Source organism: Rhinolophus sinicus, linkage group LG05 (genome assembly GCF_036562045.2).
Source record: "Rhinolophus sinicus isolate RSC01 linkage group LG05, ASM3656204v1, whole genome shotgun sequence".
NCBI lineage: Eukaryota > Metazoa > Chordata > Mammalia > Chiroptera > Rhinolophidae > Rhinolophus > Rhinolophus sinicus.
The window spans coordinates 154002654-154025951 of NC_133755.1; the positions used below are offsets into that span (position 1 = coordinate 154002654).

The following is a 23298-nucleotide window of genomic DNA, read 5'->3' on the forward strand; positions in this document are numbered from 1 at the left end:
CAAAATCTTTACATTATTGATTATATCCCCCAAACTGTCTTTCATATCCGTGTGGCAATACTGTAGTTACCAATTTATGCTGTCTAATTTTTTCCCGTTCCCTCATCCCCATCCTTTTCCCTTCTAGCAACCATCAGTTTTTCCTTTATATCTCTGAGACTATTTCTGTTTACTTTGCTCATTTATTCAGTTCTTTAGATCCCATATAAGTGAGATCATATGGTATTTGTCTTTCTCTGTCTGACTTATTTCACTTAGCATAATGTTCTCTAGGTCCATCCATATCGTTGCAATGGTAAGATTTTGTTCTTCTTTATAGCCGAGTAATACTCCATTGTAAAAATATACCACAGTTTCTTAATCCAGAAACCATAAAATTCCTAGAAGAAAATATGGGGGTAAATTTGCAGACATTGGCCTGAGTAATATTTTTCCTGATATATCCCCATGGGCAAGGAAAGAAAAAGAAAAAATAAGCATATGAGATTACATCAAACCTAAAAGTTTTTCACAGCAGAGGAAACCATCAATAAAACAAAAAGGCATCCCACTGAATGGGAGAAGATAATATTTGTCAATGATACATCTGATAAGGGGTTAATATCCAAAATTTATAAAACACTCATTCAGCTCAACACCAGAAAAACAAACAACCCAATTAAAAAATGGACAAAGGACATGAAGAGACATTTCTCTAAAGAGGACATACAGATGGCCAACAGACATATGAAAAAATGCTCAACCTCACTAATCATTAGAGAAATGCAGATAAAAACCACAATAAGATTCTACCTCACTCCTGTCAGAATGGTCATCATCAATAAGTCAGCAAACAACAAGTGCTGGTGAGGATGTGGAGAAAAGGCATCCCTTGTGCACTGCTGGTGGGATTGCAGATTGCTGCAGCCACTATGGAAATCAGTATGGAGGTATCTCTAAAACTGGAAATGGAACTACCTTATGACCCAGTGCTTCCACTCTTAGGTATCTATCCAGAGAAATCCAAGATGATAATTCGAAAAAAAATAGATGTACCCCTTTGTTTATTGCAGCACTGTTTACAATAACCAAAACTTGGAAACAACCGAAATGCCCATCAATAGACAACTGGATTAAGAAACTGTGTCACCTCTTTTAATCCAAGTCTCAACAAATATGCTTTGCTAGGAGATGACTGTGGTTCAGAGATTGTCATTCAGAAGATACTGTTTTGCCATAGTACTTTGAGATACGTTTATCTCATTTTAACACCTAGGGGACAGGAAACACTCTCCCACTTACCCCACCACTCAAGTGAAGTAAGCTTAGGGATAAAGTCAGCAGATGTATTTAGATCTTAATTTACTTGACTATTCTTTAGCACTTGATAATGCTGACCAGATACATCCTTGCAATATTGCCAGTCATCATGCTTTGAACCATTTCTTTATCTCGTCATTTCCATAATGTTATACTCTCCTGGTTTCTTTGTCCTTTCTGGAATCTCAGTCATCCTACCAACCCCACTATCTGTACCTGTCCTTTAAATTTTGGGACTTCTAAGTGTTCTCTTTCTAGGCCTTCCCTTCTTCCAATAAACAGTCTCCTGATTAATCACCAATATATGCTGATAATTTATTATTTTAAATCTGTAGCCCAGAATGCTTTCCTGAAAGTAAACTGCATAACAACTACTGGTTAGATACCTCTACTCCATAATTCCGTGGTTGTAGATATGTGACACTTATTTTTCTGTCCACAGGCAACAGGTCCTCAGGGTTCATTAAAGGAAGGTGCCAAGGGCTCTCTTCAGAAAAGCTTTGGGATTCTTAACGAAGCCAAGAAGTTAGCAAATGATGTAAAAGGTTAGTAGCCTCTCTTTATTACTATTTTCAGGTTAATTGTAGTTGCAGTTGGTAGCATATTTTATCACACAATTGGAAAAGTGTAAATTGTTTCAGCATGATTTTTATGATTATTTTTATTATCTGGATTTACTGCAAGTAAACTATTTTACCAGTTTTACGATTATTTATCTTCACTCTTATTTTGCATTGGGTAACATTTCAAAATTTTAAAACTCATTTCTATAGCATCTTTTCACCTATATATAAAGTTCAGTCACTTTTAAATTAAAATATGACACATTTTTAAGCACATCAAACCCCACTTTCTTCTCCTTCAGAAGTGATAGTCACAAAGGAATGAGTCAGGCAAATGCAGTACAAATGTCCTTGTAAAACTTTCAATTTTGTTAGTGGGTCATATTTCTGAAAAGTTTTCACACCTTTTAAATACATTTTTCATGTATTTTATTCCTAATTCAAGGATCAAAGTGCATAAAACATCTACCTTGATATATTATGGGTATTGCATTAAAAATGTATTATTCAATATAGCTGCTCTCTAGAAAAGTTACTATATTTATTATTTCATTTAAATGCCTCCTGTTTCTCGTTTGAGTTGCCTCCTCTTTCTCTCTCCACACTCATTTTCTGGCTTGCATCTACCTCCCCAACTATACTGAAATATTCACAACCCTTCTTTTGTTTTCCCATTTCTTTTTTTTTTTTTTCTTAATTAAAATTTATTGGGGTGAAAATGGTTAGAAAAATGACATAGGTTTCAAGTGTACAATTCTGTAATACATCATCTATATATCACATTATGTGTTCACCACCCAGAGTCAGTTCTCCTTCCATCACCATATATTTGACCCAAATTACTCTCATATACCACCCCTCTCCTCCCCTTACCCTCTGGTAACCACAAAACTATTGTCTGTGTCTATGAATTTTTGTTTCTTTACTTGTTTGTCTTGTTCCTTTGTTGCTCTCAGTTTTATATCCCACATATCAGTGAAATCATAGGGTTCTCAACTTTTTCTGTCTGACTTATTTCACTTAGCATAATCATCTCAAGATCCATCCATTTGGTCGCAAATGGCACTATTTCATCTTTTCTTATGGCAGAGTAGTATTCCAGTGTATATATACCACATCTTCTTTATCCAGTCATCTATCAAAGGACACTGGTTGTTTCCATGTCTTGGCCACTGTAGATAAAGCCACAGTGAATATTTTCAATTTTTGGGGGGTATACCACCCAGAGGTCAGACAATTAAGTTTGCGAACTCATCCTAGAAAAAGTGCTATATACCTCACCGCTGATTATTACTATGGTCACCTTTGAAGTGACCCCCCCCCCCTTGGGCAGCTATGCACTGACACCAGCACCTAGTCCACCCTTCAAAGCAATTTTGAAACTTTTTTCTGGAACGGCTATAAGAGCTGTCATCATATTACCCTTGATGTCCTAAATGTCTTCCATTCAATATTTCCTTTATCTTTGGGTAAGGAAAGAAGTCATTGTTGGCCAGATCAGGTGAGTAGGGAGGGTGTTCCAATACAGTTATTTGTTTACTGGCTAAAAACTTCCTCACAGACAGTGATGCATTGTCGTGATTCATGAGCCATGAATTGTTAGCAAAAAGTTCAGGTCGTCTAACTTTTTCACGCAGCCTTTTCAGCACTTCCAAATAATAAACTTGGTTAACTGTTTGTCCAGTTGGTACAAATTCATAATGAATGATCCCTCTGATATCAAAAAAAAAGGTTAGCAATATCGTTGCAACAAGTTTGTGAACTTAATTGTCAGACCTTGTATACCCAGAAGAGGGAACTTTGCCTTTCTGAAACATGCTACCATTCCAAGCCTCCATGTTTCACAGTGTTAATCCTTCTCTTTGGAATGCCTCATCATCCTTTCTTTTTCATCTAACTACCTCCTCCCAGGTCTTCAAGATTTATGTCAGATGTCATTTCCTCCAGGAAACCTAACACCCCATTTTTTTGTATTATATGCCACGTTGATAGTAAAATGTTTTAGACTATGTATCACAGGTGAAATATGGCTCTCGATATACGTAATTCTGTACAAGTGATTGTTCTTATTACCATCATAGTTACGAAGAGTAACTATAAAGAATCAAGACCTGTTTGCTATTGCACAAATTTAGTTAATCTCATTACTTTGTGGTCACTCCTTCCTGTCCAATACCCGTGCCCAGAGCTGGAACCAGAGTAAGGTAAATGAGGTGAATTATGCAAGTGCAGAGTCAGATCCTGTTTTATTTAATTTTTTTAATATTTTGTTCCTCATTGATATTTTTTAATTAATTTTTATTTTTTTAAATATTGCATTAAAATATTTTATCTTTTTTTTTTTGGTGTTTTTTAGTGCTCCTTTAAATTTCATATCTGAGGTGATTGCCTCAGTCATCTTATCCTACTCCCAGCTTTGCCTTTACATCTATTTTCCCAAACACTGGTATTATAAAAATGAAGAAAGAATTCTGTTTTTAGGGATCTTTTTTTCCCCCCCAGAGAAAGAGAAATCTAAGGATAGGCCTGATAGAAAGGGTTAGGGGACAGAAATGTTCATTAGTTTAAATGTCTTTTTTTGTACTTTACGTAGTACATTATTTAAAGTAATGAAAACCCACAAACTATTCAAGTAATAATTCCTCCAGAAATCCAAGCCAAGCTCTGACGGAGATGGGAATGTTTTTTTGCTACATTATGACATTCCTCTGATTTGTAGCCAATTACACAAGTTATAAAATGGCCGTTAATCAGGGAAATGCCATATATTACCACCAGGAACTGCTGAAATAGGTCCTACAGAGCAAAACTCTTGACAGCAGCTATTGAAATAGAGATTTAGTCATTTCTCTCTCTATGGTGCCTAGAGTTAGAAGGAATAAAAATCGTGAGGCCAGTATACCCTCCATATTTTTAATTTGTTACTTGGTTCAATTCAATACAGTCCAGTAAGCTTGTGAGCTTTAGTCATGAATGACTTAGTGCTGTGCCCTGCCATTTTTATGCTCTCTTTGCTTTGCGCGAATCTCGACTTGCCAGCAGCAATTTGTTTAGCTTTTTAATTTTTGAATCTACATTTGTTGAAAGTGAGTTTGCCCTTGTGCGTGTTTCAGATTTGAAGTCAGTCTGCATTGCCTTGATTGAATGTCTGTGGAGACAAAAATAGATTTATTGGTGGATATGAAGCTTGGTACAAATTGGTGATCGAAAGAGTTAGAAGATGAATTAATACCACCAGGTGAATTAATACTACTGTGCAGATTGACGAGAGATTTTGTCAATAAAATAGCCAGTTGAGGTTCTCATGGAATGTGTAAAAAGGGTAAGGTGTGAAGCAGAGCATGGTGTATTAGAAGACTGAAAAGACTAAGATAATGTCTGTAAAAGACATTATCTTATATAGAGTAGCTTTTCAATTTTATTTATTTATTAGTTTGTCCCTAATTTTTTATCTTTGTTCCAAATAAGTGGAATTATTTAATTACGTAGGAACAAGTAGATAACATTTCTATAAAATGGATGACACTAATATAAAATAAAAAGATCTGTTCCGAAGTTCAAGAATGCTGAATCAGTGATTTTCATGACATGTGGTGCTGCCCAACACATGGAAAAGTACCAAAATTATACAAATTTTAATTTTTATAAATGAATCAATACTTTCCTTCTATACTGTGATCTTCCAAACATTCAGTCATTCAGTCCAGACAAGTGTATCAGAAAGATTCTACAATCATGAATGTAATACAGTTTCAATTACTAACTTTTAAAGATTCTGTGTGTTTTATTTTAGATTAGAAAAGGAGAATAAACAGGAATATTGCAGTGCTGTTACACCAAAGTATGATATGGGAGTTAAATAGTTAAGGTATTCTTTTATTGTTTAAGAATACTCCTTTTGAATACTACTCTTTGTGTACTACCATTTGCCAGAATCTTCCTTTCCATAGGTAGGCATGTGGAAGACAAACAAGATCTGCTCCACTGATTAAAAAAAAAAACAGCAACAATTTAGAACTATGTGGATGAAATCCAGCATGGATTCCTGAGCTTTCTCTAGTCCGGGGAACAAAGCAGTCTTTTCCTCTAGACATCGCTGATTCCTCATACAGAGTTTTAGCTCCTCCTTTGGAGTGTGGCTAGAGAAAATCAAGAAAATAAAACCCTGTTGTACTAGGTTTAGTAGTCGAAATGAAAAGCGGCAAAATAATGGCAAACATGGAAAGGCAGGAATTATTGCAACCAAAGAATACTTGTCTTACTTAAACGTATTCAAATTTAGTTTCTTTTAGAGTATCTGGCTGGCCAAAACAAAGCAAGCCTGAAGGCCCACAGTCAAGCTTTAGAGCTTGTCCTAGAAGAACCGTGTGTGGTTTCAATGTCTGGTGGTTTTGGTTTCTCACGCCACTGGCTGAAGAGATGATTCCCCTCTCTCCTGGTATCTTAAGTCCTTGGAGATTCTTCCACCAGACCAGTGCCCCTTCTTCCTTCCTCTCTTCAGACTTCTCACTGCAACCCTCTAGTGGAAAGAAAAGCATATTCAGTTGCAGCTAAACAGTTACTGAGGTCCTACCAGGCCTGTGCCCACGTTGAACAAGACCTAATTTGGCACATTTGAATCAGGACAGTGTTTCTCAGTAACATGCCTCTGTGTAAACACAAGTCCAATTAAGTGATCTCAAAGGTCACCATGCGTTGTCACTCTAGTAAACATCTAGATGGCAAAAGAGGCAGTCAGAGATAGGACACATTCCAAACTGTGACACCAACTAGGGAGAGGGAAGCATAGGAACAACATCATGAAAGAGGGCTAGAAATACAAAAAAGTGAAAAGACTAGTTGTAGCAACATCCTCAAATCCATGGACAGGAGGCCAGGAACAGGAATGCCAGTCTTGATTTTACCAATCTTACTTCCTTGCACAGCTGCTCTTTCTTCTGCACAGGTCTCAGGAGCCTCGACCTGAATTGTCGGTTGACTTAGGGAGCAGTTTCTTCAGAAATTGCAATATCAAGAAGTCAAAGAACTATATAAGTGAATGAAAAATTATTGTCTAGTGACTCGAGGGAAATTGCATCTCTTTATGTTCTTAACATAGCCAAAGATGAAAGTATAATATAATGTAATAGAAAGTTAATAAATCATAAAGCATAATCATACATTATATAATTTAGTAAAGTTGGCCACCTCTTGTATGTGAAACAAAATCATTTAACTTTAAGAAACAACGACAATTTCAATAAATGGCATGTACGTAGTGGAGCCAATACTTTAGCCCAAATTTGTCTGGATCTAAAACTGATGCTTTTAAACACTGCTAGACAAAAACTCTGGGCTTCTGTCATAGTCCAGAAGGTGACAAATTAACATTCATGGTCCTAGCAAATGTTTGATAAATGAATAATTGGATGAATACCTCAGAGTAAAAGGAATCTCTCATTACCAGGAAGGTCAAAATCATGGTTTCCACATGACCTCATACACATCCCTTGCCTATTCCAAACTTTCTGCTTCAGAACTTCAGATCGAAATACTGCAAAGATTAACTTATTCTCTAATCCAGAAGGAGCCTCTAGAACAAAAGGCGAAGCACATTTGTAGGAAATAGAAGTTACATGGATTAATTAAATTTTGTTTTACAAAGAAATCCTAAAGAGAGCATATTTCTTCAATTTTTGATAAAGGAGCAAATCAAAAGTGATAATGAGTCTGTACAAGTTGTAGTTTATAATAAGACAAATGTCATGGTAAAGAAAATGTTCATTGCAAAATGTTATCTAGATGGCAATTTGACAGTTAATTATATTTGACCAGAAGCTTTCAAAATTAATAGTAGTCCTACAAATTTCACCCTTGTGAATAGGGATTCTCTTCAGGTATTTATTTTGTTTCCTGTTCATATAAAGAAAACATGAAAAATGCATTTGAAACTAGTTGAGTTTTGAATAGTCAATTAAAACATCTTCCATTAAAATCTTTTTTAAAAATCATTCTTATATTTAGTTGAAAATGAAGGTTATATACATACGTTTAGAAAATGTAAAGGGGAAATAAATAAAGATTGTTTCTGGGCCATGCAGTTTAAATAAACAAGAAAATGAGTTATAGATAATATTATTGAAAACTGACACACACACCAGGGCAATTATCAAACCAATGTGAATTATCAAACCAGTGTGAATTATTCTGTTGCCATTTACTAACTGCCTATGATAAATCCAATACTTTCTCATACATTCTACCGTGTATTTCTCATCAGTCATATGAAAGAAGGTGTTATTTTCATTTTATACATATAAAAAGGGATATAAATGGCATTTGAACCTACATCTTCCAACTCTACAGCCTATGATGATTTCATGGCACCACACTCCTTTTTCTAAAGGCTAGAATTTTGTAAAAGAAGACATTATTAATGATCAAAGAAAATACTTGTAAGAGCTTTATTTTGAAATATTACATTGCATAGTTCAATGTTACCAGTTCTAATTTAACTAAACTCTAACTCATGTTGAGCACAGTGTCAGGAAGATGGTAAATATGAGTAAATGCGTATTACTTGTGGAAGTGACTTACAACTCTGTCTAGTGAATTGCATTCTGAATATGTCTACTTTGTGCAATGTCAGTGGTTATGCAACCAAGGGAAATGACATTGTCAGGCATATTTACAGTCTACCGTTGCTGCCCTGCTTCTTTTCCTCACTTTATGAGCTCTGTCTCTGTCAAACCCACTCCTGCACATTTGTCTTCTAATGTGTGAGGACAGGATCAGAAAGGGGAAACCAAAGCTGAAGAAATGTGTATGTGTAGCCTCTGACGTTTGGTGGGTATGATACCTAGAGAGAAGACAAAGAGAATGACTTGGCTACAGCTAATGGGCATGAGAGCTGAAGATATAAGGGGAAGAAATCCTACAAAATGTCGCTGTGGATTATAAATTGGATCCTTTTATTGTTCTCTATAAATTACAAGTAAAGAATTGAGTTCGGGGGCGCAGCCGGTTAGTTTAGTTGGTTAGAGCGCTGTGCTCTTACCAACAAGGTTGCCGGTTCAATCCCCACATGGGCCACTGTGAGCTGTGCCCTCCACAACTAGATTGAAATGACTACTTAACTTGGAGCTGATGGGTCCTGGAAAAACACATTTAAAAAAAAAAATTGGGTTGGATTTTCTTTTAACTGTTTCTTTGACCATGTTACAATTCAAACTGAACCTCATGCATTCTTCCTTATATTTTGGCCATAGCTACACTCTACCTCATATATCTTTTCATCTAAAGCCAGTGGAGTGCTTATTTTTCTAGGTTTTCATTGCTATAGTTTTGTAAGTTTTCCAATTTAATTTCTGCAATTCTTCTCTATACACAACTTCTACTCACCTAATTCTGTTGACAAAGCTATGAAATGTTTAGACTTGGTTTGAAAAATTCTAGAAACTACTTCAGAATAAGAAATGATCAGAATGTAGAAAAGGATAAATTAAGAAAGAATTGGAGTCAAATAGCTGAAACGTAGAAATCAGGTCAGGTCAGAATATTCATATTTTGATTTTCTAATACAGAAAGTGGAGGATCAAAATTAATGCTTTGGAACTTAAGAGACAGTAGTAACAATGTTCTTTTGATCAGGCTTTCTTCTGGTCTGATTGTACAGCCAAGGTTGCTATCAGAATGCATAAAATAGTATAAAACAGTGATGCCCTTTAAAATGAATTTTTTTCACTGTTCATGAATATCTTTCTTGCCAGAACATTTTGAATACTTCGCTATTTTCAAAGTCAAATCCAATCAAGAAATTTGTACCATTCCATTTCCTTAATTGATGAAGACTTCCAAGTTAATAACAAAAGAGCAGCCCTTTAACTATTCTCAATAAATTAATATAAATATCCCAGTCATAACCAGACTGGCCTTATTTCTGAAAGTTTACTTTCAATAGCCTATCCAGAGATTTTATTTTATTATGACAGTGGAACTAGCAGAAATATTAAAAAAGAAAAAAAGAAGAGTTGTGATTGACAGAGGAGAAAATCTAATTACTTGCAAAGTAATTTTAAGGAACTAGAATTGAAAATAATGATATCTTAGTGACTGAAATGGACATATTGATACTTTAGAGCCATGCTTTGCTGGACTACTTTATGCTTTGTTTTTCAGTGATGTCAAGTCTTTGGCTTGGAACTTAAAAACAGATGCATTAAACAACATTATGTGCTTATATGACTGTAGTAAAATCATGGTTTAATCTGTCTGCCTATAAAACTCTTATATGAAATTGAGTGGATCATTAATTAATATGTTCAGTTCTCTTTTTCACATCCAGAACTCTGATAGTTAAGAATCTTCTATTTTCTTTTCCCTTTGCTATTCTTCAATGAAAGACAATAAATTACGATTGTTCTCCAGCTGCCAGTGACCTGCTCAGTTCCTCTAAGGACCCCGAAGCGTGAACTCTAATTGGAACTGAGCACAGAGTCAAATCAAGACTGTTTTGACTCTGTTCTGTGCGATATAGTCTCTCCTGGTCTGCCCATTCCGGGCACCAGGGAAGTGACGAAAACAGCAGTCTTCGTGTTGGCAAATAATTCTGCCCTAGTGCAGGATGCTTAAGTATTTTTTAATTGTTTTAAATAAAAGAGCAGAAATATCTGCACAGAGAAAACAATTTAGCCAGCACAGTTAGGTATAAAATGAAAGGTTTTAGTACACCAGCCTTCACACCACCATTAACTCCCTTCATTTTTGTTCCTGGTTCCTACCTGTTATAAGTACAGTCAAGGTTCTCTGGTATGTTCTTCTCCACCTATCCACCACTGGATTCACTCTGCCAAACTTTTGTTTATGTATCAGCATATACCAGGGTTGCCAAAACAATTTATACAAGTAGACACTTTGATCAGTGTTGATCAGCAATAGTTTACCATAATCAGAAGTGACTGGACAGTGATGATAACCACTTTGAGCACCTCTTGTCATTGCAGAAGTCAAAGGTGACTTGTATTCATCTTTTGTTATTGGTATATATTGAGTATTACAATTTTAATACAGCTTTACTTTCTTAAACTGTGTATACATTTTTTGTCACCCTCTGTATATGGTATACCTTGCGTATTTTCTTAGCTAGGTCTTAATTTTTTTTTTTTTTATATCAACACCTACTCATCTAATTCTTTTTTAAAGACTGTAATATATACCATTGCGTGGATATGCCATATTGATATAAACAGTCCCTTAATACTGAGCTTTTTTTGCTACTTCAAATAAAGATCTAATGAATATCCTGGAAGATATATATTGACATACTTTTACAAGTATATCTGTAGGATAAGTATCTGGCAGTGGAATGGCTGGGCCAAAAAACATTTCTATTTAAAATTCTAATAAATTTATTGAATTGTTTTTCACAGACTGTCATCACTTTTCACTTCTACCAACACTCTTGTGAACACTTGGTATTATCAGATGTTTAACTTTTCCCAATCTGATAGATGAAAAATGATACCTCACTATTGTTTTGCTTTACAGTTCTTTAATTATGATAATGTTGGGTGCTTTATTTTAATTTGGTAATTGATTATTTGTATGTATTTTATTGTGAACTACCTATTCCTGTATTTTTCTCATGTTCTTTAAAAATGTGGAACATTTTGTACACTTGCCTACCATTTTGCATGTAGGTATTGCTAATCCTCTCTGAATCATAACAATTGGATTATATATGTTATTTATGTGAGGCTCATAAGATTCCTTAACTGTGACCAATTTTTTTAAGGTAATAAAGGATAAAATGAGAGGAAAGATAGGGGAAAAGAAAGAGAGGGAAAAAGGGAGCAAGCCGAGGTGGGGAAGGGTACTACTACCTAATATGCTCTATTAATCCCTGTTTTGGCTGCCAATTTCTAGTAGAATGCAGTAATTAATAGCATAATTTCTGGAATGAGACTTCTTGGATTTGAATTCCAACTCTACCATTTCTTAACCATGCAAATTTAGGAAACTTACTTAAATTCTCTAGGCTTCAATTTCCCCATTTGTAAATTGAGATGGTAATTGTACATACATGGTAAAAGTTGCTGTAAGGATTAAATAAAGTAATCCAACAAAGCTGACAAACACTAAACATGGCATATACACACACTCAGTGACTACAGGTCATTCCTATCACTAAGTATTGGCCAGGCCAGACCAGGCAGAACTAGGACACCCCCTTCTTCCTGGTCCTTTCTCAATGTGCCTCCTTACTTGGGGACTCTGCCTTTTATTTATGTTTTGCATTTCTGTGGAGTGAATTTAAACAATTACCATGCATCTCTCAAGGGAACAAATAGTATGACATAATGAACTATTTCAAATATATTCAAGAAACAATCTGCTTTATTCAGTCAGAAGAAATAAAAAGTATTGTAGGAAACATAGAGTTTTATATCTTTCATTTTTCCAGTTCTACTATTCACTAGCAAATGATGTAGGGAAAGGAAGACAGATTCAATCTTACAATACATTTGCAGTTTATGTATAATATTTCTAAACACATATTCTTAGCAGATTGGATCTTTATTTTCTTTCCCCTAAAACATTTTATAATTTTTACTCTTTATATTGTTACACTCAAACACTGAACGGCTTAGGTATAATTACAATACAAACTAACCTAAAGTTTTGACAATATTAAAAACTAGTAGAAAGAAACTGGAAAATTTACATTTGTAATATTACGTTATATCTAGAAAGTGACATGTTTTAATCTTAAAGAAAGCATGCAAAAATAGCAAGGAAAAGCTTATGTTTTCTCTATTTAAAAAAATGACAGGTTAGCAGAAATGTTCAAGAAGTTGTTCTTCCGTTCCTTTTATTTGTATATCTGTTTCAAACAAATATTAATAAGTGTTGCTTACTGAAATTGGGAGGGTCTGCTTAACAACCCTATTTGGAATTTTTAAAAACTAATTTAATGTTCCATTTTGGTAATAATTTTTTAAATGTGACATTAATGGGAGTGATGTCAAGGAGACATCATTACAAAATCAGTAAAAGACTGATTCTTTTGAAGTTTTTCTTCATAGAAAATCATCAAATTAAGTCAGATAGAGATCAGATACCAAAAAGAAAACATAATTATTCAATATGCTGAAGTATCAAATGGTCTTTGTATTATGATCTGAAATATATTTATGGATAGATGTCAGTAAATTAAATGAATTAAATCAATTGTCTTACTTTTTAATAACTGTATATTAAAATACCTTGAAATTGTATATCCAAGTATAAGCTCCGTGACAATTTAAATCGAAGTATTTCATCCTTTTTCTTGTTTGTTTTCTGTTCACAGAAAATGATGACCGTCTGAATGGCTTGAAAACCAAATCAGAAAATGCCCATGTTAGAAACAGTGATCTCCTGAGAGCTCTGAATGATACTTTGGGAAAGTTATCAGCAATTCCAAATGGTAAACACTGAGGATACTGCAAACTATGTCAGTTGACCTGAACTTTTAAAGAATGTTCTATCTATTACCACTTTTCTAGCGTTACATTTATATTGTTGTCAGGATGTTAGATACTGGTTCTCTTACGTATGAATTCTTCTTTGTGAGAATGAGAAACTAAACCATACTTTACACTGTTATGTTCCTTATCATTTGTTACCTTAGCTGACATCTGTAAGACTACGTTACAAAAAAGGAAAATATAGCCATATTGTTATTGCATTGTTGTTCCATGTTTCAGCCCTGGAAATCTTAGGTTAGCAGAAAAGGATAAAATCATATAGACACTGTTTTCTAGATTGTTGATGTACTACCACAAAGTGGCAGTTTCTCACTGTACCTACAGCAGGCGAGAGCCAACTTTCTCAACACATACTTTTTGGCAAAGTTCAGTTCCTTAAATGTTTCAGCTTTCAAAAACATGAACAGTTGAACCACATCTTCAGTATCTTCCTACCTATTTCAAGTAGTTGAAGTTATTGCTTGGTATTAGTTCCTGAAAGCGCTATTCTTTTAGAGTGACTCTTTTTGTATTTTTCATATCATGACATAATAACAAATGTTACTAACAATTATTGAGTGCTTACTCAGTATGCTTCAGCTAAGTGTTTAGGAGAATCAGTTTTTATGCCCATGTTTACAGGTGACAATCTGAGACATAGGATACTGAAGGCATTGTTAAAAGTGGCATATGTGAGATTTGAACCCCACAGAGTCTGTGGTCTTAACCACTAATCTACACATACTAGTAGGCAGCTCTATGTACAGTATATTATCTTTATACAAATATGATCATGAAAACACATGCTTATATTTATACAACATAGGAAATATTCAAATCTTAATGATGTTTAATTTTTGTCATTAAATAAACATAAGTAACTTTCCAGGTTTTCATATCACCTCTTCAGTAGCAATTAAGAACGAACATAGAAAATTTCCTAAGCCGAAAAGAAATATAAATACACGAACACATGTCTAACATTGAAAAAAATGTTCTATCTTACCCTCAAATTGAAATACATTAAAACCCCTTGGACATGCAGATTAAATCTGAAGCCTACTTTTGATGAAGCTGTATAACTCATGTGGATAAATTTCTGTCTTTAATATGTTCAGCAGCAATCACAATAGACATTTAGAATAATCACTTTGCTGTCTTAAGAGCTAATTGGGTATTCATAACAAAGGTCCCCGAGAAAATTTAATTTAGCTAAAAATTTACTTCGTTTGCTACAACTGAATGACACAAAGTTCAGCCTTTCCCTTTGTACATGCAGCCTCACTTTGACAAGCATGGATTAAACCAACTCCAGACCTTTCGTTTTGTTTTTCGTACCCACTTCTGCTGACAGACACAGTCGCTAAACTGCAAGCTGTTAAGGACAAAGCAAGACAAGCCAACGACACAGCAAAAGACGTGCTGGCACAGATTAAAGATCTCCACCAGAACCTTGATGGCCTGAAGAAGAATTACAATCAACTAGCAGACAGTGTAGCCAAAACAAATGCTGTGGTAAAAGATCCTTCAAAAAACAGTAAGAGTCCCTTTTTCATTTTCATTATGTCATTTATTTCTTCACACTGTAAAAATACCCTAGACTCCTACTGTCAGACTCAGAAGAGACCCTCGTGGTAATGTGTTCTGTCTTCCTTGTTTCATGGACTGGGCTCAGGAGTTGAGTGTCCTGGAGCTTCAGAACTAGAGTCCAAGAATCCCAGCTTTGCCCCACTGTTCTTTCCATCCAAGTTATGTCCAACCGACAGGAAATTAGGACGTCTCAAAGTTTGCATGATATGCAGTATTGTGATGCCAAATACTTTTTAATCCTTTCTTATAATTGAAAATATAGTTATACTTGGGAAATTTTGTTCTCAAAGTTGGTGAAGTTTCATGGAACTTAGCAGTCAAGGCGCATACTTATTAGCAGTCCTGTTAGAACACAATATTAAAATGGTATCAACCAGAAATATGTTAAAATTCAAAAATATTTATATTGTTTAGATTCCACTTAGTTAACATTTTCAGGAAATTAAAGCATTTATCAAGTTTACCAAGAAGAATACTTCTTCACATCTTTTGTATATTGCATTAAGTTGTACTGAGTTAGTAAGGATTTACTGAGAAATGTGAGTGAACTTAATATAATGATAATTTAAATGATTAAGTGTAGTTAATAAATATTAGGATTTTTTTTCCATTCTGTCAAGTGAGAAAACATTATCTTAGTATGTGATTTCACCAAAGGAGATGCTTGATTTTTTGTACTTGTCACTCTCATGAGACTAGCCCTTTTTATATACCAACATTTTCATTGAGTGTCAAAATGTTTGTAGAGTACAATAGCAAAAACCCTGTTATGGACAGTATATGCTGTATAATTGAGATGCTGTTTGGCGGAGCGGAGCCTGATTTTTCAGCACCCTACCCTCAGATCAAATGCTAATGATGCTATGAAATAATAGTTGCTACTAGCATGACTCCTCATGAGCAAGGAAGAGTATAAACACATATAATATGCACTTCAGACCTAGGGAGAAGGATTTATTCCTTGCCATTTCTTCAAGGGAGAAAAAGAGATGACACAATTCTTTTTTTCTTATGTAAGAGTCCAGCTATAGCTTCTCCATGTAATTCAAAGATTTCATCTGAATAAATGGTTCAAATGCATGCCAAATCACCTTTCCCTCTGAAAAATTATTGAAAATAAGTTTTAAAATAAGTATCATTGTCTCTTTTACTTACATTGTAATTTAAGATATCATTTTATTTAATTTCAAATTGATTCTCATCTGATAATAGCCTTTTCTGTAATGTTTTTGATCCTATCCTCTATGGAGATAGTTAATTGTATATAATAATAATTAAACTGGGTCTATTTACTATCTATTATAAAGAAGTTTCTTTTAATATGGACAATGTCCTCTAAATGACACATTTTTGTGTACTTTTATTTGATAACACTAGTTTGACTTAAAATGAGTTGCATTTGTGATTAGTACCTGTGATAGATAGTACCGGTTTTTTGATAGTCACTACTTTATATCCATAAAAAATATTTTCTCATGAATTTTCTAATTTCTTTTGTTTTACTTTCATATGAAATTACCTGCAGAAATCAGTATGTATATGTTTACTTACTTATCTTTTAGTAACCTTTATGCTTGATTGCCTATTGCGAAAAACTTCAGCTTTGCATGTTACCATGTTTTAGTATTGCTTTAAACATTATATAGCTATTCTTCCCAGTGTTACAGTATTAGTGCTAGATATATAAAAAGAATCTTTCTGTACAAAACGTTATTATGTGGATGTATTTGATATGCTTCTAGAGAATAGTATTTGGAAAAGCACATAATAAAATAAATAAAATGAAACCTTAACAAATGAGCATATAAAATATTCTCTCTTAAACATCCCATAGTTTAAATTCAAAGTAAAAAACAAAACTGCAAATTAAATAATAATAATAATAAAATCCAATATATCAAAATCTGAGAAGGCTCTCCTCAGTGGAAAATGAGTGCAATTACATAACTAAGTATTGAAATAATTTAAACAATCAATTCTATAAGTTAGACAAATAAAATTAGCTAAAAGAAAGAAGATGGAAAAAAACATTAATGAATTAGAAGACAGAAAAATAATAGACCTGAAAAATCCAAGAGGTAAATCTTTAGGACTATAAAGGTTAAAAAAAAAAAATTAGACGTTTGCAGCCTTAATCAAGAAAAATAAAGCACAAATAGGCAAAGTTCTCAAGGAGATATAACTAGATAAGAGAGGAAATTTAACACATAAAGGGATATTTGGAAAAACTCTATGCTAATAAATTTTAAAAATTAAAAGACATGGAAAATTTTCCTGAAAAACATCGTTATGAAAACCTATCTTCAGAAGTGATTTAAAAATCTATACAGTCAAATAATTATGGAAGAAAGCCAGAAGTTTTCAAAAACTACTATACAAGAAAGCATCAGACTCAATATCACAGATGATTTATTTTTAAACCTTCAAGAAGATAATTTCCATATGACTTAAACTGCTCTAGGAGATAGAGGAGAAAAAAGAGAGGGAATGGAGGAGCCTCCAGATTCCTTTTTGAAACATTTGATAGAAGTATCTGGGAGCTTTAGAAGAAAAAGATCTATTTATTATTCGCCTAAGCCTCAGTAGTCTTTGCTTAGCTCCTTTTTCTTTCTCATGAATCTAATCTGAATCATTTCCCCTCAATTCGAGAATAATTTGTAGAATATCAGAATAATATTGGAGAATTGAAGGAAGGGAAAAATGGACAAATGGTTTACTAAAAGTGTACAAAACAAAGGGGTAACTGTAGTTATGTTGAATATCTATACAATTACGTAACAAGAGCTTTGAGCCCAATAACCTCATTGCAGGAAGAAAATACTCAGTTCTTGATTTAGTAACTCTTTTACTTAAAGTTGATAAGAGACCTATGTTCTTTTTAAACATCACTAACAATATAACTCATAGTTATGAGCATGAGTTCAAAATACTTCAAAACCTAGTTTAAAAATAATAATTTCCTTGCTTTTGAGCACATTTGATTAATTCTTGAGGATTGGTTCTCAGAGGTGCAATGTCAGCCAGAGAGCAGATCAGTCATAGTTGAGCAGAACATATAACCTTAGACCTTAAGCAGTTTCACTTTTTCATCAGGCTCACAATGACAGAAAACAGAACAATACATGCTCAATCAGATAATAAATGAGATCGTTTGGATAAGGCTTCCAGCATCCCAGAGATAGAATAATTGATTTTCCATGTGTCATTTGCCATCCTATGAAAAGCACAGGTTGAAACTCTATGGATCAGTGATAACCTTCAATTATTTTAGCGTTAAACCCCTTTTGAAATTATTAATATTCAAGTTTTTTCCCCTACAAAAATGTCAGTTTAATATGGTTCAACATAATATAGAGAACAGGATAATCAACTATTCTTCAAAATGAAAATGAACCGCAGCATGAAAGATTTAATTAAAGTATAAAATAGGCCTTTAGTCTAAGGGTTGTTCAACATTGAAGGGTTTTCAGAAGATATTTTGATTGGTTCACTATTTAAGATGTGCAAATAAAGACAGTGAGAAAAAGAAAGAAAACTAATTTTATGTGAGAAGCCTGATTTAAATACAGGTCTGGCTTGGACACACTAAGTGACATTTTAAAGACACTTTCATTTCCTTGATTCTATGACTAAAGTTCTATTCTGTAAAGGTTAGCTTATTGGCAGAAGCTAGAAATTAACCATTAAATTAAGTTTATAATATTCTCAACCGTCAATGTTCACTTTCACCTTCATCACAAAGCCAATGTTGCCTCTTTTCCTCTAACATCTCCTCCTATGGCCTTCTTGAGCCCCAATTAAAATATTCCCATTTTCCATCACAAGCTGCTTCAACAGCCATGGCCTTGCTTTTGTCATGTGGATAAGATGAAATTATTTCAATAATTTAGTTAAGCATGCTGCTGTTTTCATTTCAATGTGTCTGTGTGTGTGTGTGTGTGTGTGTGTGTGTGTGTGTGTGTGTGTGTGTTTGGTATGTGCTAATCTTGTTCTATGCAGTTGCAGATGCAGATGCCACTGTGAAAAATCTCGAACAAGAAGCTGATCGACTGATAGATAAACTCAAACCCATCAAGGAACTTGAGGATAACTTGAAGAAAAACATCTCTGAGATAAAGGAACTGATAAATCAAGCCCGGAAACAAGCCAATTCTGTAAGCTGTTTTATTTTCAGTATCAGTAACCAGTTGTAATTTTTGGTATTATTCCCGGAAGAAATGCCTTCCCCCAATGTATCCTTTTGAATGATCTCTGGTTCTTTGCCATTAATGTGAAGTTATTTTAGGGGGAAGTGGAGAATGGTAGGTTAATTTTTTTTTCTTTTTAGTAAATTTCAAAAGACATTTCTTGAGAAGAATGATCACCACTTACTGTTTTAGAGATTGAAATTCTGGCATATTTTATTATTGTTTGAATAGAGAAATACAAATAGCAAGAATGGAAACCTTATTTTAGTATACTAAAAAAGCATGAATGAGAGTGCCTTGCTCTTGATGAAATGAAAAAGAGCCAACCAGTAGGGTTGTAGCAGAAAAGAATGAACAAGATTATATGAATTAAAAGCAAAGAGGAACCATTATTTTATTTATATATATATATTATTTTGTCTGAGTATAAGCAATAACAAAAATTGTTTTGGTTACAAACAATTTTCTCAGTTTTTTCTCTTTTTTTTAGAGTAAGCATAGGAAACACCTAGGTTATCTCAAAATTATGCTCTTTACTAAATTGATTAGAAGACTATTAGGATAGATGCAGAACTTTCTAGAAAGTAGGATCCTAACAAACCAGGACAGAATTGTTAAGTGCCAATTTGAAACTTAATCTGGCTGAGTAAAGTCATCTCATGATGCCTTTAGAAATAGAAGGAAAAAGTGATAGTTTTCATGTTGTCATGTTTAAACTCAAATCTTTTTAAATACCTAAGGCTTCCTTCCCAAAAATTCTGTTTTCCCAACAACTATGGAGCTAGAATGACCAGAAAGGATGTTTCTTAATCCATCAATTTATATTCATTTAGTAGTGGCCAAGAATATTATGCTGAGTGACAATTTATAATATATATGTATATATATCTATATATCTATATATTGCATATAATATATCTATATTATATATCTATATATAATATATAGATCTATATATATATAATATATGTAATATATGTAATATATCTATATATTACATATTATATGTTATATATTATATATATTGTATTATATATTCTATATTATATATATCTTCTAAAGAAGTCATTACAGTAAGTTCAAGGTATACTTTGAAAAGGAATTCATGACTGACTGAAGAGAAACTCAGAAAATGACAAAAAGATTAGTGAAGATGATGTACATAAGCTCAAATAAAAGAAGCAGAGAGGGTTGAGAAGACATATGAGCTACGATATTGAGCTATGATAGGAAAACCATGTAGGCAGTCTGACGTCAGGTGATTATTGTATATGTGAAGCACAAGGTAAAAATAAATCTCACGTCACTCCAAGGTTTGGAGTTTTGTCTACGATTTAGCCAATGTAGAAAAAGCATCTCCTGTGTTCAAGGCTACTTGTGAGGTGCACAAAGATGAATGACGAATTCGCAAAGTTTATAATGTAGTAGAAGAAATAAGATATGTACACACACAAAAAAGGTAATGCAGAATATTATGCTACATTGTATGAACAATGGGAAGTGATATAAGTTCTGAAAGGAAAGATCACCTCCAGTAGGGATCAGAAGATTTCCTGAAATGAGGGATTTGAGCTACACCGCCTTGAAGTAGGATAGTGTTGGACATGGGGGTGGGGGTGCCGGGGAGGGAGGAGGAGAAAAGACAGCATTATGAGAAGAGGAAATAGCTTGAGCCAAGGCAGAGAGAGAAGATAGTTTCAGGGTCATTTCATGAAAGAACAATCTAGTTTCCCAAGACTATTGGTAAAATGAACATTAAACTGGAAAAGTCAATGGAGGCCAAGTCTTGTCAGACCTGGAATGGTAAGTTAAGCAGTTGCCTTTAGCTGCAATTGTACCTGAAATAAACCTTATGGGTGAGGAGAAGCTGAAAGTTCTTGACCATTAAATATAGTATAATCAGAGCTGAGCTTTTTGAATATGAATCTGGAAGTAGTTTGTGGGGTAGATGAGAAAACTAGAAAGAAGGAAGGAAATTTAATAAGAGACCCAACTGTGGCAGTGGCAAGATAAAGGAACAGATTGATATACCACTCATATGCTTTGCAATATTACATTTGAAGAAGAAACAGTAGTAAATATTCTATTGTGAATCACATACTTAGCCACATTCTCTGACTTAGTTAGTTGTCAAGTGGTAAAATATGGATATATTTATGTCTTCGTTATAAAGAAATTTTAAAACATTTATCAGTTATGAGAGCTGTCCCATCCCACCCCCTGGGGAAAAAGATAAAATTCTGGCATGTAAATATATAAAACCTATCTCAAAACAGAAAATGAAAGACAGGTATAAAAGTAATGCTAGAAAAAGTGACCATTGTCCATGCCTCTTAAGGACATTTTCAGTCACTTTTGGAAATAAAAGTTACAAAAAAGCACCTTACTTTTTATAAGATGTTGGAAATATGTAAGCAGCCTTTTTTTTTTTTTTTTAAAGGAGTTTTGTTCTAATCGGACATGACATTTGGATGATTTATAAACATATTTGTAATCTGGCACAAGTGTCTGGATATGGCCCTAACACACATTCAATGTGACCAAGAAATTAAAGACATTTATTTTAAAGTAGCTCTTTTTGGTTTGTTGACTTTGAAATTGATTGGCTGGTATTCTTTTTAAATGAATGACCTAGTTTTAGTGGATAACAAATGCAGTGAAAATTCAATAGATATAATAATGGGATCCTCAGTAATGTTTAACTGAGTTCACAATGATAAATTGGTAAATAATGTTTATGAGAAATGCCTTAAAGATTTTTGCTTAGTGATTTTTGTTTAGAAGTCATATAAGGATTCACATTAGAAATAACAGTAGTTGATAGAAGCAAATATCTTAAGAAGATGTTTGTGTTTCAGAAATCTCTCCCTTCTTATGAGGGATATATCCTAGAGCTTTCCTCTAGAGAAATTTATAAATGCTATGCTTATATTTCCGTGTTTTAAGTTAGTAACAATAGCAATAATTTTAAATGAAAACACAAACTTTTTAAATGGAGAAATTTGTAGCTGTGAACTGGTTACCAACAGCTTGGGCTGCCTGAATTGTTCAGGTATTGAGCGTATGTTCAAAACTAGAAAACAGATAACAGAAAATACAGAGGATTTAGTATATAAATGTATAAGAGTTGACCAATAGGTTACTTTACAAGATTAATCGCTGGCATATTGGGTATTACAGCATCATTTTGTTCAGAGAACCATATTTTTTAGATACATAAAGTGTTCTATAAAGCAGATTGATTGTAACTCCTAGTGACGTTAAATACCCTTAGCTGTAAAACAGCTACCTTCTTAGACTTTTAATTCTCAAATGGAGTTGCATCAGTGCAGTTAGGCCTTGGGACCAGTGCTGTCTTCTACACTTCAGCCACCCTCTTTTCAATACACCAATCGTGTAATCCCCTATCGTTTCTATCAGACACACTTAAGCAAGGGCAGAAACTCATCGTGTGACCAAACGGTCTTGATTCCACCCATATTCAGTCTTTTTTTCTCTTAACAGTAACCGAGGAGGATTATAATATCGTGTTTTTTAAACAAAAGTAAGTTATTTGTGATTAAACTAGCCATAAGATGGCTCTGTGGCCAAGCCTATAAAGCATACGTGAAATAACGATAAAACAAACTACACACATTTTCACTTTTGACTACTAATCCAGCCCCACTAGAAATGTGGATATGATTCCTCCCAGAAATTGTTCGATCTATTCTACTCATGAATTCCAGTCAGACCATGATCTCTTCTTTTTGATCTTATGATGTCAGTGGGGCTTATAGCCTGCCTCAGATATTAAATTTGCCCAGTGCCAAGGTCTTCTCTGATGATGGTTTTGGTTCATTTGCTGTAAATTCCTAAAAACTCACTATATCCCACACCTTTTCCTAAACATTGAAACACCTGAAGACTGTACTTCCCCTACCTGCCCTCTACTATAGCCTCTTTCTCTTGCTTTACTTTATCCTTTTTATCTCTAAGCCATTGGAGAACCCTCTGTACAGCTTCTCATCTACCATGTAACATCCTCTGACAACCTCCACTGCACATCTGTTTTATAGTGTTAACATCCAGAAGAAAAGTTGTACATTTCCTGCTTCTATTTTTTGCAATTCATTTCTAACACTTTATATAGAAGGGAAATTCCCTCATTTGTAGAACAAAGAACTAACTACC

At 33.9% G+C, this 23298-nt stretch overlaps 1 protein-coding gene across 6 annotated transcripts in view; it reads left to right on the forward strand.

Annotated features, from left to right (window-relative positions):
• Positions 1-23298, forward strand: part of LAMA2 (laminin subunit alpha 2) — a 535718-nt gene that overhangs the window by 451465 nt on the left and 60955 nt on the right. For all 6 annotated transcript variants that reach the window (XM_074333565.1, XM_074333563.1, XM_074333566.1 and 3 more), the window contains 4 exons: positions 1742-1844; positions 13192-13308; positions 14703-14885; positions 18938-19092. In XM_074333565.1, the coding sequence (XP_074189666.1) occupies positions 1742-1844; positions 13192-13308; positions 14703-14885; positions 18938-19092 (558 nt within the window). The remainder of the gene's footprint in view (positions 1-1741; positions 1845-13191; positions 13309-14702; positions 14886-18937; positions 19093-23298) is intronic.